The 17754-nt window shown below is 31.9% G+C and overlaps 1 protein-coding gene across 1 annotated transcript in view; it reads left to right on the top strand.

Moving 5' to 3' along the window:
• The window catches only part of LOC108912801 (head-specific guanylate cyclase-like), a gene marked incomplete at its 3' end in the record, with an annotated part of 35355 nt that extends 18167 nt beyond the window's left edge, over window positions 1-17188 (top strand). The window contains exons 5-10 of the mRNA XM_018718185.1: window positions 1304-1664; window positions 6414-6547; window positions 8740-8975; window positions 11319-11498; window positions 14195-14333; window positions 17022-17188. Coding sequence (XP_018573701.1) covers window positions 1304-1664; window positions 6414-6547; window positions 8740-8975; window positions 11319-11498; window positions 14195-14333; window positions 17022-17188 — 1217 coding nt within the window. The remainder of the gene's footprint in view (window positions 1-1303; window positions 1665-6413; window positions 6548-8739; window positions 8976-11318; window positions 11499-14194; window positions 14334-17021) is intronic.
• Window positions 17189-17754: the final 566 nt, after the last annotated feature.

The following is a 17754-nucleotide window of genomic DNA, read 5'->3' as shown; positions in this document are numbered from 1 at the left end:
CAATTCCCACATACAAAAGAAACCAGGAGTACATCGAGAACCAATTAGTTCGAAACAAATGTATTTAGTCATAATTTTTGGCAAGTAACTGTGCAATATTATTTTAACCAAGTGTTAAGTTAACCAAGTATTACTTATGAAATACTTTTTATTCTGTGTATTTTATTACGTTTAGATTTACCGCCATTATAATGCAGCGACATCTATTAGATAGTAGAATTAGAGGTTACTCTAATTGTGTTTTCCCATGCAGTTTCCTTAATTATTTTATGGTCTGTGTGTCGTTTCACTACACATCAGCTACAGATGGCGTACTCTGCCGCTGCTGCCAGCAGAAGACAAGGAAAAAAAGCCTCTTATTTATTTACTCTTATGGTTTAAAGTTGTGGCGTCTGCTGTTGAAAATCCAAATTTTAGTGCCAGGTAATTAGTAGTAACCTTGGAGTTTTCAAAAGCTTGACAAATAAAATATTGAAGAAGTTTCATCCGTATTATATTGAAAATCAAGCACTGTTACCGTAGTTAGGAAAGTTATTAGTGATATTGAAGATTAAAAAATTTGGATGAATAGAATTTTGAAAAAAGAATACTCATAGTCGCAAGCTAACTTAAAATAAATACCCTTACAATATTTTTCCCAACAAGGGAACGGGCGCAAATCCGGTATTTTACATAAAAATGTTTTTTTTGCAAAAACAACTTAGGTATAGGGAAAGCTATTGAAGAATTATAGGGTCTACAGAAAGACATTTAATCACATTATAAAACAGGGTGTTCTATTTGAAAAAGTCGAGATTTTTCAAATTTTAAATTATCATGTTTGGCACAACTTTTGTTGCCCCCTGTATATCGCAGGTCAACTTTTGATACGTTGTTTGAAAGAGTCAATTTCTAGCTGTCATACAATCATAATTATGTCAACTACTAGAAGTGACGAAACATAAGAAAAAAAAATGAAATGTCGATTATCTCGAAAACTATCAATATTTTAATAGGAATCATAACACAGACCCGTTAATTTTTCACGTAGTATTCGATAATGCCATAAAAATATAGGTTTCCAATTAAAAAAATTAAGTTGGTACCTGCCCAGGAAAAACTGAACACCCTGTATATACAAATATATTTTCATTTTATGCAGCTCGGGAAAGTAGGCAACTCTGTAGAAAAAAAATAAGTTACCTATATCTTTTATTAACCGAGATATTGGACTAGATGGACACGGTGTATACAAACAAAAATCATTAAAATACTTTATTAAATATACTTTTAAACCCATAAATGTATCTTTTTCGTGTTTTAGATGTCAATGAAATTGAATTCTTAGACAGATTAGGCCAAGAATTAATTGTAACAACATGTACAGGAAGATTAGAAGCAGCATTTATGTGCCTAGGAAGTAATTTAAAAGAATTTCTGACAACACTTGATGGTGTACACGACGTATTAAAAAGTAAAGACATCAATCAAGAAGAAGATCAACAAATTGAAACATTTGTGTGCACTTATACCAGTGAAAAATATATACAACTAGATTTCACAACGGACAAAATTTCGATGTCTTTTTTAATGGTTGGAATTCTAAAAGCTGTTGCCAAAATTTTATATTCAACAGACGTGGATGTGGCAGTAACTCAAAGTAGAAAAGACGGAAGGAGTTTTAGGTGAGTGCGAGTAGTTGATGTATCCCACTGTGTCCCAAAATGATGGAACAAAATTATATTTTTTTTGCCCGTTTAAATTAAAAAAAAAACGCTGAAACAGATCAATTAGTAACTAGAAAATGTCACTTTTCTGCTATATTTTCTATTTTTTGGGCCATGTTTGACAGACCTATAACATTACCGACATTTTTTTAAATAGGACGCTCTATATTTTATAGTACCTATAAATAGATAGCCCTTCTAAAGACGAATTCAGCGATATAAGGTTATACCTACTTTTTGTCATAGTTATCAAAAAATGTAGGAATTAAATGAAAACAATAATTTATTAGTACTACTTTTTATTTTATTGCAGCAAATGTTCAAAGTGGCCCTCTAACCATTGCACACTTCCCAATTCGGTGTTCAATTATCAATTACATTTTGAATAACATTTGGTGTTATGTATCGAACTTCTGCTTTGATACGATTTTTCAATCCTTCGATAGTGTCTGGTCTGTTCACATACACTTTGCTTTTTAGATAACCCCACAAAAAAATCTAGTGGAATTAAGTCAAGGGAGAGTGGTGGCCATTCAAGCGGCCCTCTTTTGCCTTTCCATCGATTTGGGTAAACTTCATTAAGTTAATTTTTTACATCGAGGCGAAAATGTGGAGGGGTATCATATTGATGGAACCAGACATCACTAGCCATTTATTCCAGGGCTGGAATCAGCTGAAAATGAAAAAAAATCGCAAATAAATGTCGCCTGTCAATTGCCCACAAAGAAATAAGGTCCCAGTATGCGATTTCCTAGTATTCCAGCCCAAACATTCACTTTTTGCGGCCGTTGTATATGTTTTTCTTGGATTCAATGCGGATTTTCTGGGCTCCAAAACCTAGTATTTTGTCTGTTCGCGGTTCCGTTTAAGCAAAAACTTGGTTCGTCAGTGAAAATTATGTGATTTTTTATGTTGGGTTGTCTTTCAAATAAATTTCTAATTTCCTCTAATGAATAAGTGAGTATTTTCAGTAACGGCGAGCATCACATTTTGACGGTCATTTTCGTTTATCGTTCTTCGCCTTCCTGATCCAGGTAAATCTTCCTTTATACTTCCATTTTCTTCAAACTTTTTGGATGCTTTACTTATTGTAGCTCGACTAATTCTCTGGTCTGGATACTTACGGTGCGGCTTTTATCTCCGCTTAATCATAATTAAAATTTTAATTCTCTCTTTTCGCTTAAACGGGCAACCATTTTCCAAAATAATTTAACAACGAATAAATTGGAACTAAACCGATTTACGTTGTACCTAAGATACTCTGGTGAATTTTATGTGTTTATCGATGTTTTTTTTTGAGAAAAAAAAAACTTTAAAGTAAGTAGAAAAAGATTAATAAAGAGTAGGTACATTTTTTAAAGCACAGAGGATACTATGATTGTTTGAAATAGTCGTCAGTACGATATAAAAGACATTTTTTTTACATTTTCTTGACAACTATGACAAAAAAGTAGGTATAACCCACATCGCACCTAGAGTGTACGTTTCCGATCCCAAAGCACGGGAACCGATGAAGCCAAACTGCGGGGAAGTGGAGTGTGTGAAGTAATCTGAGCGCGCATACTTTGAGCAGGTTCGGATTAAGGCAATATTTTTATACTTATGACAAATAGTTATTTTTCAAGTTCAGAAAATAATATACGTAATTCGTCCTGCTTATATTAAATAAACCTACAAAATAATTTGAATATATTTATTGTCCATTAAGTAGTACTAATTTATTTAATATTTGTCTTAGTAGATTTCACTGAATTAAATATTTTAACTTCATGATTTATTATCACATCGATATACTTTTCACATACAGTCCTCACAAGTTCTTATTCATATTTTTTAAATAAGTTTACATTCAAAAAGTTTTTTAATTCTGTAGCTTGAGTGTACCGTTTTTATAGGAGCTATTAAGAAAATATATTATTATTTTTTCTATTTCTTAAATTGTCATTTTTCTGAAACATAATGATAAAATTAGTTTAACTAATGCAAAATGTAACGGCATATATTTTTAATATACGAATATAAACATTAAAATTGCTAAAGCTATTATTAAGATTTTTAAAATTTGGATAAAAAATAAAATTCTAATATTACTTTAAAATCTTTTTTGGCCTTTAAATATTGTAACTTTATTAAGTACACGTCGTTTTGTAGCTTTTAGAGAGTTAAATATTTTTGTTTCGTGATTTATTCTTACATCTACATATTTTTCGCAAATAGCTCTAATAAGTTCTAACACATGAAACACAACATTCTAACACAAGAAAATGGGTAAATAATACAATTTTATTCAGTAATAATCACCTGTAATTTAACATTAACGTATGTTTATTATCGAAATTATAGGTTGAGGGTTCAATATTTACAATTATTTTTAATACCCATCATGAAAATAAACACCAATTGTGACAAAAAACTAATTGTAAATAGCCGGTTGATAATATGAGCCTGTATATTTACATCAGTTAATAACGTGGGCACTAAAAACATGAAGCCAACACTGGAAATAAGTGCATGTGAGATGGAGAATGCTGCGCGACGCCGTCGAAATGTTATAAAATATTTTTATATTATTACTTACCTAAAGAATGAAATTTCATTACTATTGCGAACAAATCTGCTACTACAATCGTCAACGATACACTGTCCCATGATTGCACAAAGGAAAACAATATATTTAATAAAATAGTAGCAATGTTGACACAGCGAATGTCTAACAGCGACTGAAAGCGCGAGGCTGGCAGGGCCGAGGTTTGGCTGACGGTAGGCTTCACCGGCTTGCCTCTACAGTTCAGTCTATTTTGTCTATGGTATAACCTTATATCGCTGAATAGGTACGTCTTTAGAAGAGCTATTTATTTATGCTATAAAATATAAAGCAGATACTTAGTATATGAATTATATGACTAATTTTAAGCAAAAATGGTTCTATTCACTTTTTCCGAATTCCGAATGGTTTTTGAAATATCAGGGTTTGAATAAAGGGTAAATTATATTGTTTTTCACTTTATCAAACGTTATATGAATCTTCTCAGTTAGTTGGCCCCTGCAATAAGGCGTTCCCATTGAATAGTAAATGTTTTCGCATCTCTCCACATGAAAAAGTCCAACGGGTTGAGATCCGGAGATCTCGGTGGCTTTATCTGAAAGTGCAACTCTCGCAGCCGAAGCAGTTAAACCACAGAGTATAAAATAAATATAAAGTCGAAAGCCATTAATTTAACAAATTTTTACAGTAGAGACAACCTCGTTAATGTACATATTTAGGTCACCTGGTAGTACAGTATTGAGCTTCATTTCTTTGTGTCACTTTCAGGCGAACACTTACATTTCGAAAGGCATTTTGGGGTGGAAAACCACGATGTAGAAAAAAATTATTTTTACATAAGTTTCATAGCTTTCCGCGTAGAACCGAAAAGTATGCCATTCGATTTAAAAAAAAACTGGCTTCCGGTCAGAATAGGCCACTTCCGCTGGGAGCCGGAAGTTGAAAATACCTCCAATCCTGTATAGTCCATTCACTATTGGAGGTATTGAATTTTTAATTTTATTACATACCCTAGATTTCAGAAGGGGTGAATAAGCATCCCCACAGGGTTACAACTTTTTACTTGTCTTATACATGTATCTTTCTTATGTTAAGAGTTACAGAAATGATTAAATGGGCAAACCTGTGCAGAATTTTATGGCGATCACGGATGCGTTTTTAAATAGTTCCGAAGATATTCGATGAAAACCGATTCTATGCTATTTCTTTTTTAGTCGTATTTCACTTGTTTCTCAAAATTTTTGGACAAAACTGTGTAGTCTGTTATTAAATGTTGTGAGGAATCGATTTTTGCTAACAGTATTAACATATCTCTAAAAATATGTGCTGAGCTGTAGTTAACTTTTATTTTTCTTATGGACACTATATTGAATTTTTGCCTCATTAGAAGAAAGAGAAAATTTTCTTTACAACGATGTATAATTTATGGGGTTTTCATAAATAAATAACCAAGATGCTGAATATAATTATAATTTTGGTAGAAAAAATCAGTGAAAAAAAGAAAATATAAAATCGGTTTTCTTCAAATATCTTCGGATTCGAAATTTTCTTTAAAAACAGATCCGCGATCGTCATAAAATTCAACATATTTTTGCTCATTTAACCATTTCTGTAACTCTTAAAATAAGAAACATATCTGTATAGGAGTATATATATATATATCTGTATAGGAGTATATCTGTATAAAGTTGTAACTCTGTATGTATCTACATATAGGGTATTCACGAACTTGAAGATTTATTTTAATGGGATAGGTCTTGATAAAAAAAGTTGATTGCTAAATATTTGGGGGAGGGGGAAGGGTTAAATCCTTGATTTATTGAAACTTTCGGGTTTGGAATAATCATGAATTTAAGGATGTCATTTAGTATTAGTCATTTAGGTTTAAGTAATTAGAAATAAATTGTATGATTGATTCTTAACCCTCTATTTGAAAATAAAAATTATGAAGTTTATTCAACTCATTTACGCCGTAAGGTAAAAAATATTACGTTATTTGAGCAATTATACAAAATGCAACACCGACGTTGTGACAAACTTTGAAGCATCTTTCTCGCTTTTTTGTTTGTATAGCGAGAAGAATTAGTCCAGTTTGTCGCAACGTCGCAGTTACACTACTCTAACTTGATGTATCTCCATGTTAAATGGTTTTATCATTATAGGTACATCATACAAAAAATTATTAATGAAGATTGTAGGAGTTACTGCCCGGAAATTATATCAACCCCTATGACCAGTAAACTTGAAATGAGTGTTCCAACATTTTGCAAAGCTTTTCCTTGGCATTTTGTTCTAGGTAAATACTGTCATTATTTCAGTAATAATTTATTACATAGTTAAAAGTGTTGGAATTCCAATCAACACAGGCATACCTACAAAGGAAAAGCGATGTTCCCCGGAAACCGAATCTGCCAAAGGATACGCTTCATCGCCCTCCAATTTTCTTAAATTATCAAAAACTACCCTAAAAACATAAAAAGATGCTTCCTGGGTAATGAATCGACGAATCATATTCTTTTCGCTCATTGCATTGGATACCACAAACTATCCGTATCCAGGTGTAAAGTCGACTGGAAATAGCGGCTCTTCAGAGGCGACAGATAGTATGGAATTTTAACGGAACAGCGGAGGCTAACCTCCGTTGCCTTTCGTAGGCATTCAGAACAGGATTTCGCTTTGGATTACTTTAATATGTCTAGTACCGATTGGCTGCTGAAGTGACTGAATAAGAAAAAAAATAGTAGAAACATACTGTATTTTGTTTAGAATTTCGTAACTTTTTAATATTACCTGTTTTAAATTTCCTAAATGCGTGCCTATCTACTCTACGTATACTAGGTCAATGTCAGAGGTCATTGACACTAACATTTACAAATTAATTATATATACTGACTGTGAGACAATTATTTGTAAAATCTTAAAACGGTTTTAGAAAAATAATTCATATCAATTAGATTAGTATTTTATATTTATACAGGGTGATTCAGTCATAATATCATTAATTTTAACAACGTATTCGAAAAGCTTATTAAAGACAGAAAATGTTTTACTCGACTTTTAAAAATGAAGGAAATCAACTCATAATTCCCGCTAAGAGGGCGGCCCTGCCAGATGCCCGGATGCTTGGATAATTTTGTAACGTAATGTCATGAATCAGTCGTGAGCTGAAGCGAACAGCGTTGCCAAGTTCACATCATAATCTGTGGTTTCGACTTAAACGTATGCAAGTAAATAACGGAGCATGCTGCATTTTATTATAAATAATTTTAACAATTGTATTAACTTAGTGCAAAGTGATTTAACAAGCCTGACTTCTCGAAGTCAACTTTTGTTAAAAGAAAATTAATAAAGCAGAGGTATTTAAATTGAAACAGAGCTAATTTCTTTGCAGCCATAATAGTCCATCTGAATGGGCCGCGTTACTTTCAATTTTTAGTAGAATTTCCGGCCCATTTTGTTCGCGATGTCCGTGGATTTTTAGACGATCAATGTCCAAATCGGTGGATAGGGAGAGGAGGGCACATAAAATGGTCAGCGCGTTCGCTGGACCTAAATCCTATGGACTTTTGTATATGGGGTTATATGAAATATGTCGTGTATCACACCGAGGTAGAGAATATAGAGCAGTTGCGGAATCGTACCGAAGATGCCGCTGAAGAAATACGTAACAACCCTGGTTTATTCCATTACATCCGCCGCTCATCTATCCAACGTGTACACTTGTGCATAGACGGTAACGGTAATGTATTTGAACATTTGCTGTAAGTCCGAAGGCTTTCAGCAAATTAAAAAATTAACATTATGATGTTAATAAAAACTTATTTTTGGCAAGGCATGGTCAAACCTCCTCAAGGTTCTTGCTGGGCAACAATAACAATTTGATATGTTGATTGCATAATTATAAAAAATAATTTATAGCATTTTAAATAATTATTGGTTGACGTGCGCAAACCGCTTATTTACTGTCTTTATATGAGCGAAAATATATAAATATGGCATCTAGGGCGCCTTATTCATATCGTAGCCGTGCGCAAACTGTGAATAACCGGTTGACGTCAGCCGGTCAGTATCAGTCTGAAAAGGGGGTTAAGTAATGATTTGATTTGAAAATATTACCGATTATCAACAAGTATACCTTTTTTAGAAGAATTGTCCACGGAATCTAAAAATGAATCCCGAATGATTATTAGGTGGTTGGCGTAGAAGTTGGGGTAAAAAAATTCCGCTTTATTACCCATTCCTACGCCACTGACCTACAAAAATTTGTAAATTTTGCAGTAAATTATGCACATGTAAATGTTAACACCACACTAGATTTAAATCAATTTGTTATAAGCATACCAAAGATTTCGTAAATAATATGATTATAACAACCGACCAATACGGCCCTGTACAGTGAAAACGGTGGGACTTAGCCCCTTGATTTATTCTGAATTATTTATTGAGTTTTATTTATGGTTAAATCTTAAAGTATAATTTTTATTGTAGATCGACATTTGGAATTTGTGCAGTTGGGTTACGGATTTATGCGGCTCTTTGGACGCATACTTCCCATACATGGTACTTCTGTGGCTACATACTTCGAATTTTCCCGACCTAGAAGTATTACTTTAACCTTCAACGACATAATTAAAACCTCTAATACGCCATTTTTATTAACTTTACGAAACCCTTTTGGACATGATTTATTTGCAGAGGCAAGTCCACACACAAGTTTTAAAGACGTAAGTTTCTATATCTATATATTCTTTCCTATATCGAGTGGCCACAAAACTGTTTCCCACCGCAATATTTCGATTACTGTCAGACATAACATTTTTAATTTTGTAATAAACATAAGAGGGACCTGGAACTAGAACTAGGACTTAACAGGCCGCGTGTTCTGTTTTCTATGGAGAGCAGTGGTTTGGGTCTTTTTAGACTTGGGTCATTAGACGAGCGGTCCACCTCTAAAAAGATGGTTAGAAGTAACATCTTTGTGTCCGAGTGGCAGGTAATTTGTTATTAACAAAAAAGTTGCAAAATAAAAATATATTTAGGTTTTTTGTTCGCAATAACTCAATGCATCGATTACAAAAGGTTTCATCCTGGCCTCTTCTCGTGGTTGGTGACCTTGATTTTCTAAGCATCTTTTTAGGGGTGGACCGCTCGTCTACATGGGTCTCTACTTTGGCCAGGATTAGCCCTGCATAGTGGTTGGGGACGGCTTCGTAGTTTCGATTGGAAAGTTGTGCGAAAATTTGAATTTTTTTGCTCAGAGCTTCGAATGCAATATTATCGCAACACATATTAGCGAAACCTAAATAAATGCGTTTACTAAGCAAAAGCAATTAAGTTTGCAGCCAATATTAATAAGTCAGATACTTAAGTGTAATATTTCTCTCAAAGTACATCTCACCATCATAGAAATGTGAATCGCCAGAAGATAAAAGGAAAAAGAGATGTTTTTAGTTCGTCCTTGCATTTGCAGAGCTTTTAAACACAAGTGGTATTTGTTTGCAATGTGTAAGTATTCTCCGATGTTATATGACGTACTGGGGATGATAATGGGGATGGTATTACTAAGTGGTTTATAGAATTAGGTGCAATTGAGGAGAAATGTATGTATAAAATTTAATTTTTAATTATTTAATTATAACTACGATAAAATTTCATGTGAGATATGAACTAGTTTGGTGATTTAGATAATCTAACTCGAATATTTAAAAAAATATATTTGTTTTTATTGATTATTTTAGGTACAATAATGTAGTCAATTATAATATAGGACACAAAGCATACGTTTGGAGCGAGCACAAACTCTGGCCAGATATCAGTACACTTGTTATATTTCTGCCGATGGATCGGGTTGACTTTTGCGTGCTCTCGTTTGGTGCGGCATCATTTTCCCTTATTGGATTCGCCTTCCTTTCGAATTCGCGGTTTTGAGCGCGCCGTCGAGATTTGGGAAAGATAGGTGAAAATTTTCAATCTCGCGCCTCGCTCTCTGTATCACGTCGCTGAGCTCCGGGTTCTTCGGGACGTCATCCTCAGGACTTACAATTTTTATATCCCAAAGTCTACAAGAGATGTCCATTTTTGCACCCCACAGAGAACAAAAACTAACTTTTTTTCTACTGTTAACTCTTACATTATAGTACTATCGATCCTATAATTCAGGTTCAGTCAAACCCATATTCTTGCAATTCTTCGATCTCAACATCTGTTACTAGGTGTTAATTTTGATGACTAATTACTAGTAAAATAAAAATAATTTGAAATATTTACAGGGTGGGTCAACGCTGTGGCAAAGTCGATTTATCAATTCAAAATAGGTTCAGGTGGAAATGCACATTATAAAATTATTTTGACTTATTCAGGGTGATTCGTTTTCGGAGGGCTGACGAAAGTTGTATTGTTTTTAAATGGAACACTCAGTATTTGAGTGGATATTTATATTTTACATGAAATTATGCAACTTTTTCGTAATAGATACTATGTGTCAAAAATCAGCCGTTCCCGAGTTATTAATATTTTAATATAAAAAATGACGTTTTCAGCGTTACACTTTATCGTTGCTGATATACTCGTTTTTTTGAGATACAATCTAAGCAATTGTCACACACATTGTATGTACTAGGTTCACCGTAATTTCTGAAGTGGTCACTGTTTATAAATGTCTCTTTCAAAGGCAACAATTTAGTTTTTTTCAAATGAAATGCCCTGCATTTTTTAACTGGATGTGAAAGACCTTCTCAAAAGCTACAATTTTCATAAAAGGGGTTATACATATATCAGTTACTCATATTTTACGATATTTTTAGCAATTTCTTTATTTTTTATGAAAATATTCTAGGGAGCATTGACATGGCATTGAAACACGTCTCTGGTACTGAGCCTTTTTTTTGTGGGGCTGTGTTTTGGGAACTATTGACCGGAGTTGAATATTTTATAAAGATACAATACTTTGATGTAACACTTTTTCGTTCAATTTTGAAATTTTAGCATAAAAGAGACAATTCTTTACTAGAAAAACCAGCAGTGTTTACACATTTGACATGTATTTATATCATTTCATTCTTTTTCAGTGCTTACAAATAAAAGGTCAAATGATATATTGTAAAGAGACTGACTCAATATTATTTATTGGGTCTCCTTTTATCGATGGTTTAAATGGTCTCACTGGTAGTGGACTCTTCATATCTGATATTCCACTTCATGATGCGACCAGAGATGTTATCTTAGTCGGAGAACAAGCACGAGCACAGGTAAGTTTTCAATATTTTTATAAAAACATTCCAGTAACAGACTCCAATTAACTATAAATTACATGAGATGGATTCAGCACGATCCATCATTACACAACGCGAAACACTCCGCCGCGTTATTAACCATCACAAAATCTGCCAGAAATACAGAAATTAAAATACCGGCCTCTATTTTAATAATCTATACAAAAATTTTCGTAAATTCAAAGGATGACATATACATATAACCTATACTACCATGCCCTATCCAAAAAGTACGACCGCGTCTTTTCGAAGCTAACTCGAATCTTTTCTTTACTAGACATTAAACTAAATAGCGAATTGTTCATAATTAGCCAACAGCACTGGCATCCTGTTAAACACGTTAATCAAAGGGTAGTCTAAGGATGAGATCTACTTACGGTATAAAAATATGTAACGGACTCGTTCCTTACAAGGGACATATTTAAGAAAGTTAAAAAAGTTAGGGCAACGGAGGCTAACCCCCGCTGTTCACCTAAACTACCGTACGGTCGCTATTGCTAGTTGACTTCACACTTAGTATTATATGACGGTATGGTAAGCGTGTAAACCACAAACTGCCACGATAATTAGGCGAAAAGCATGTATACGAATCAAGAATGGTTAGAGTCTACTTTTTGTCAGGAGGAAAAGATGTTCTTGCCGGAAGACGATAGATAAATCCAACTGACAGGTATCGAATAAGAAAATATTTGTAATATTGGTTTGACATTTAACAGATTTATGGAAGCTTTGATCGGCAATATAGGCTATTGACTATGTCAAAAAACAGAGGGTACAAAGGAACTACAACGTAACAGAAATTTTATTGTTTGATATGTTCAATTGACCCTAAAAAATGATAAAACCGCGGAGTGCTACCTTTTAAAGGGGTGAGTTTTTGAGAACGTAGTAAAAATGTGGTATTTTCAGTTTTTTGAGTTTTACTCGAAAACTGCATTTTTTCACTATAGTTGTCAACAGAAAAGTTGTAGCAAATTGAATTTCCAATTGAAATGAGACATTCTGAAGTCAAAAAAAAAATATTTTTAACGAAAATATGCCTAAAAAACGAGTAAAAAACCCGAAAACATGCGTTTTTTTTTTTTTGGTTTTTGGCCCACAACTTTTTTCTGAGGAGTTAGGTATAGGCATTGCTTCACAGAAAAAGAAGTTAATGTTTTTTCCTTTAAAATAAGCGTTTATAAAAGTACCTACGACTAATAGAAACCGAGATACATTGGATCAAAGTTGGCTACTTTTTAGATTTTTGGCCAATTTTTGCCCTTTTTTTATTACTTTCGGTATTATTTTGTCTAATAAATTTATTTTTGAGAATGTGAAAGTTAAAATAAGTTTCTAGGCGATTGAATATTATTATTTATTTATTTAAACAACAATTAATCATATTTATCTTGTAAAATTTCGAATTCTTTTAATTAATTTTGTACTTTTAATTAAAAAACTTAAAATTACTTACAAAAAATTTTTCAATTTTGTAAATAAGAATTTTTCAAAATTAAAAAATTACCTCGATGTGTTTTTACTTGAAAATGCTAGTGTTGAGGATATCACTGCTGCATCCGAATGCATTGTAACTATAATGTATAGTTCACAAAATTGACAGCCTAAAAACTTACTCGATATAAATTATTTCAAAAGTATTCAACAAGTGCAAAATTTACCTTGTCTCGATTGCCTCCAACAACTGATGCTCTCAAACATCATGGATTAAAAGTATATTTTCATATGCAACAGTGGAATAGTTGTCCTTTAAGTTCCCTTGATTGGGATTGGAAAAATTCCATAAATGGGCTACTTCCCATTTTTAATAATAAATCTCCTGCGCCTGAAAATTTACTTGAAAAAATAGTATGTAAATGTAGTAAAGAATGTATGGGAGTAAATTGTGAGAATGCTTATGAGCCTTATTTTTCTGAAGAGGACATTGATGAAAATGATGACGACGAAATTGATATTAATACTGAAAATATACTAAATGAAACTGAAAATTTATAAGATATATATGATTAACTGTTGTTTAAATAAATAAATAATAATATCCAACCACCTATAAACTTATTTTAACTTTCACATTCACAAAAATAAATTTATTAGACAAAATAATACCGAAAATAATTTAAAAAATTTTATAAAAACAAGAACAAGTATCGTTGGTTAAATTGACATATCTCGGTTGATTTTAATTGTACAAACTTCTACCTGACACCATTTTAAAGGTCTTGAAACCAGCTTTCATTTGAATATGGCATTCCATATACCTAAATTAACTCAGAAAAAAGTTATAAAACGAAAATTGTCAAAAAATGGCAAAAATTGGCCAAAAATCCAAAAAGTAGCCAACTTTGATATCTATGTACATTTTAAATCACTATCGCTCAGTATTTACCATACACTCGATTTTATTGGGCAAAACAAAGATTTTCAATTGACTGTAACCATGGAAGAAAGCAAACCAAGAGTAAGGACTTTCAAACGTTCCTTCCTAGTGTATAAAGTACATACCTAATTAAATGAAATCTGATACAAGTTTGTAATATAGATTTTTACATGAACTTAACTGAGTATCACAAAATTGAAGCTTTTTTTTAATTTAAAATGTCATTTTAATTTTTTGGCTTTGGCAGTGCCATAAAACATTTTGTCATCAAACTATTACGTTTTTTCTGTTATAGGACGGTTTAAGAAGAAGAATGGATAAGCTGAAGAATTCAATTGAAGAAGGAAATAAAGCAGTTGACAAGGAAAGAGAAAAAAATGTTAGCTTGCTACATTTAATCTTTCCTCCGGATATAGCAAAAAAGCTTTGGTTAGGTAAGGTGCAAAGCAAAAAAATTTATAAACGCGTTTCACTGATTTCACAGTAACTGTACCTTTAGATAAAAATATCAATATTTTCGATCAGTTTCATATTTTTATATCTTGTGCATATAAATATATAATATAAAATATAATAAAATATAATGATCAGATAGTCCAAAAATTGAAAATAATAACGGAGTAGGGTGTCAAAGCTGAAAAAATAGATAACAGTTTCTTTAATATCTATCGACTACTTCGAGCTAATTTCGTGAAATTTGGTATCAAGAAGTTTTTTGGGATGAGAAATTCGAATTTATCGACGATTTCGTTGTATCTTCTAGATGGAGCCATAAGCGACTATTAGGATACATTTAAACTGCCAAAACTTTTTTGTGCGACGGTGTATTTCACTTTAGGCTGGAAAATTCTTTTCCCCCAACTTTTCTGCTTAAAAAGGGTATACCTTGCTAATATGTCTAGAGCCAACCGTTTTCAACAAAAAGGTATTTAAATTTGTAAAAAACTCCGGATGCAAAATCTCATGAAATTAGCTCGAAGCTGTCGAAAAATATTAAAGAATACGTTATTTATTTTTTCAACTTTGAGCTCCGTTATTATCTATTTCTGGTCTAAAGCAAGTTAAATCTACTTATTTTGAGCAGTACTATACTGGTGGAGCGTTGTACAGACCCTTTAGAGACGCCCTGTATATTAGACTGTATAAAAAAGTCGACTATTATTTTTTCAAAAGTGACATCGAAAATATTATTTCGGATGTCGAAAATATGATCTTGTTAAAATTTAAGTTCTTAATATTAATATTAAGAGGCGCATCATCGCGATTTTCTATTTTTTATTTAAATAACATGGGATTTTTTTTTAATTTGGAATTTTATAACTCGTCAAGGCAAGGTATAAGACTAAGACATTCTTGTAGGGAACGCTCTATAAAAAGGTCTTTTATCATTTTCTGATTATCTTCCTGTTGCAAGAGTTATTTAAGGTCAAAATTGAATTTACAGTTTTCAAGATTTTTCTACTTTTTCTACTTTAGAATATTAGAATACTAGAATACTCAAATCTATTACTCCGCAACAGCTATAAAAAATCTAAAAAAATTAAATTATATGTATAGGTTGGTTATATTTTTTTCTAGGTAAAAAAATAACACCACTTTTGACGACTATTTATAACAAATTGTTAAGTAAATAAACAAATAAATTTTTATATATTTTTTTTCTATAATCTTCTGGGGAATTGCAAATTAGAAAGAAAGAATAGAATTTTTAATATATTATTTAAAATAATAAATAAAATAAAAAAACGATTATAAACAATATAACATTTTTTTTAAGAATTTCGTTTTTAATCATAATATACTCTGTCCAAGGAATGAAACGCAAAAAGAATATGAAAAATATGTAATTGCATTTTATTAATTTTTAATTAATAGGTAACTAATGAGTTATAACTATTTCAGATATCACAATAAGGTTATGTATGGTTGTCAAAAGGTCTCCACGAAATGAAATAATTTAAGCATCTTTTTTTTAAACAATAATAATTATCCGACTTTTTTTTGTCTTAAGGTCGGTTTCGCGGCGCAATACGTGCATTGCTTTCGACGCTAAAAATATTTTCAACATTAAATTAAAGTTATAAATAATTAAATAATGACGATGGAGATTCGGAAATTGGGACATTTTTATAGGAAATTTCCTCTTCTTTTAAGATATTTTTACAAATTGACACTAACGCTTGTATTTTTCGAATAACGTATCTACATACCAATATTGGTTAATACGTAATAAATCATGTAAAAATTGAAATGTTTTTAAAAACAATTTTTTTGATGTTTGGCGCTCCGTCCACATTGACATAAAAATATATGGTGACTAAAATAACTCGTCGTTGTCATAGAAAAGCAATCTGATTCCACCAAATTATTTTTCAATAGTTTCAGTATGTTGATTAAAATAAAAATTTGTTACAATTATTAGTAACGTATCTATGTACCAATATTAGTTTATATTTAATAAATCAAGTAAATATTTATTTTTTTTAAAATAGATTTTTTTTACTAGTTCGGCTCTTCTACCACAGTGATATCAAAAATGGTGACTTTAAAATAACAAGTCCCTAAATTATACAAAAGCAATCTGATTTGCTAAATTATTTTTTAACTTCACACGATGTAGTTGATATAAAAACAACTAGCAACGTCGGCAGTAAACAGTACAACTTTATACCTAAGTTCCGGGAGCGCTGGTTACTCTGTTCAGTAGCGGCGTACGCAAGAATTACAGCGCATTTTGAAACACTAATTATAACTCGAGTCTAATAAAAAAATTCGGATTCGTGTTCAGGGGAAGAGTTGAAAAAGAGTGAACTTTTTTATTTTTCAATGTATGGAAAACGCCATTTTGAAAAAAAATGTACTACCCCACAATACTAATCTGAAATTACTATTTTTTAAATCAAACATAGTTATGACTCGTTTTATAAACTGCACTTAAACTCTTATTACGCCGCTATTAGATAGCACTCGGACGGAAAAACATGAATGACATGGAAAAATCCTTTCAAGCGAAATAATTCTCAAACAGTCCCTCATCCTCATACTTTTAAAAATTCTAATGGTAGATAGTTTTCAATAGAACTCAATGTATGAGTATGTTAAATGTAATTATCTTTTTACAGGAGAATCTATAGAAGCCAAAACACACGAAGACGTAACGATGTTATTCAGTGATATAGTTGGTTTTACATCGATTTGCTCTACAGCTACACCTATGATGGTGATAAATATGTTACAAAATCTCTATAATCAATTCGATATATTCTGTGGTCACATTGATGTGTATAAGGTAAATGATTATACAATAATGTAATAGCCAGGGCCGCTCGTGGTATAAGTTTAACATTTTGTGTGTGCAAACAATCTATTGAAAAATTGAAAATCTGCAAACGTTGACTGTCTCTCAAAAACTGGTAAGAGAAACGAATTGAATTGAATTAACGGTAGATGCCAAATTTTTATAGCCACTGTATTTCCGCATTTTAATTAATAGTTCCAGTAATAATAAACCATTAACAATTCTAGATATTTTCAATATAGGTACTTAAACACTCATGAATGTAAGGCTTGCCTTGTAGGCGGCTATTATTTTTAAAATTGCCCGGTTATTTCTATATCTATCTCCAATATTTTTTATAACTTATGCAGTGTTGCATTTCTGATGGGATTCTGGATAATCTCAGAAGTACTAGTTACGGGAGACTTACATCTAAACAATTGAAAATACAGAGTGCGATTCACTCATAGTAGGTTCTTATCTACGTATAAATTTTATCTAAAGTCAACCAGACTTTTAGAAATTGGGAATAAAAGAAAGTTATTTACCCAAAGAAAATCATCTTCAGATTTGATATA

Source organism: Anoplophora glabripennis, unplaced genomic scaffold (assembly GCF_000390285.2).
Source record: "Anoplophora glabripennis isolate ALB-LARVAE unplaced genomic scaffold, Agla_2.0 scaffold836, whole genome shotgun sequence".
Taxonomy (NCBI): domain Eukaryota; kingdom Metazoa; phylum Arthropoda; class Insecta; order Coleoptera; family Cerambycidae; genus Anoplophora; species Anoplophora glabripennis.
The sequence above is the reverse complement of the archived record's forward strand: the minus strand, read 5'-3'. Positions and strand labels throughout refer to the sequence as shown.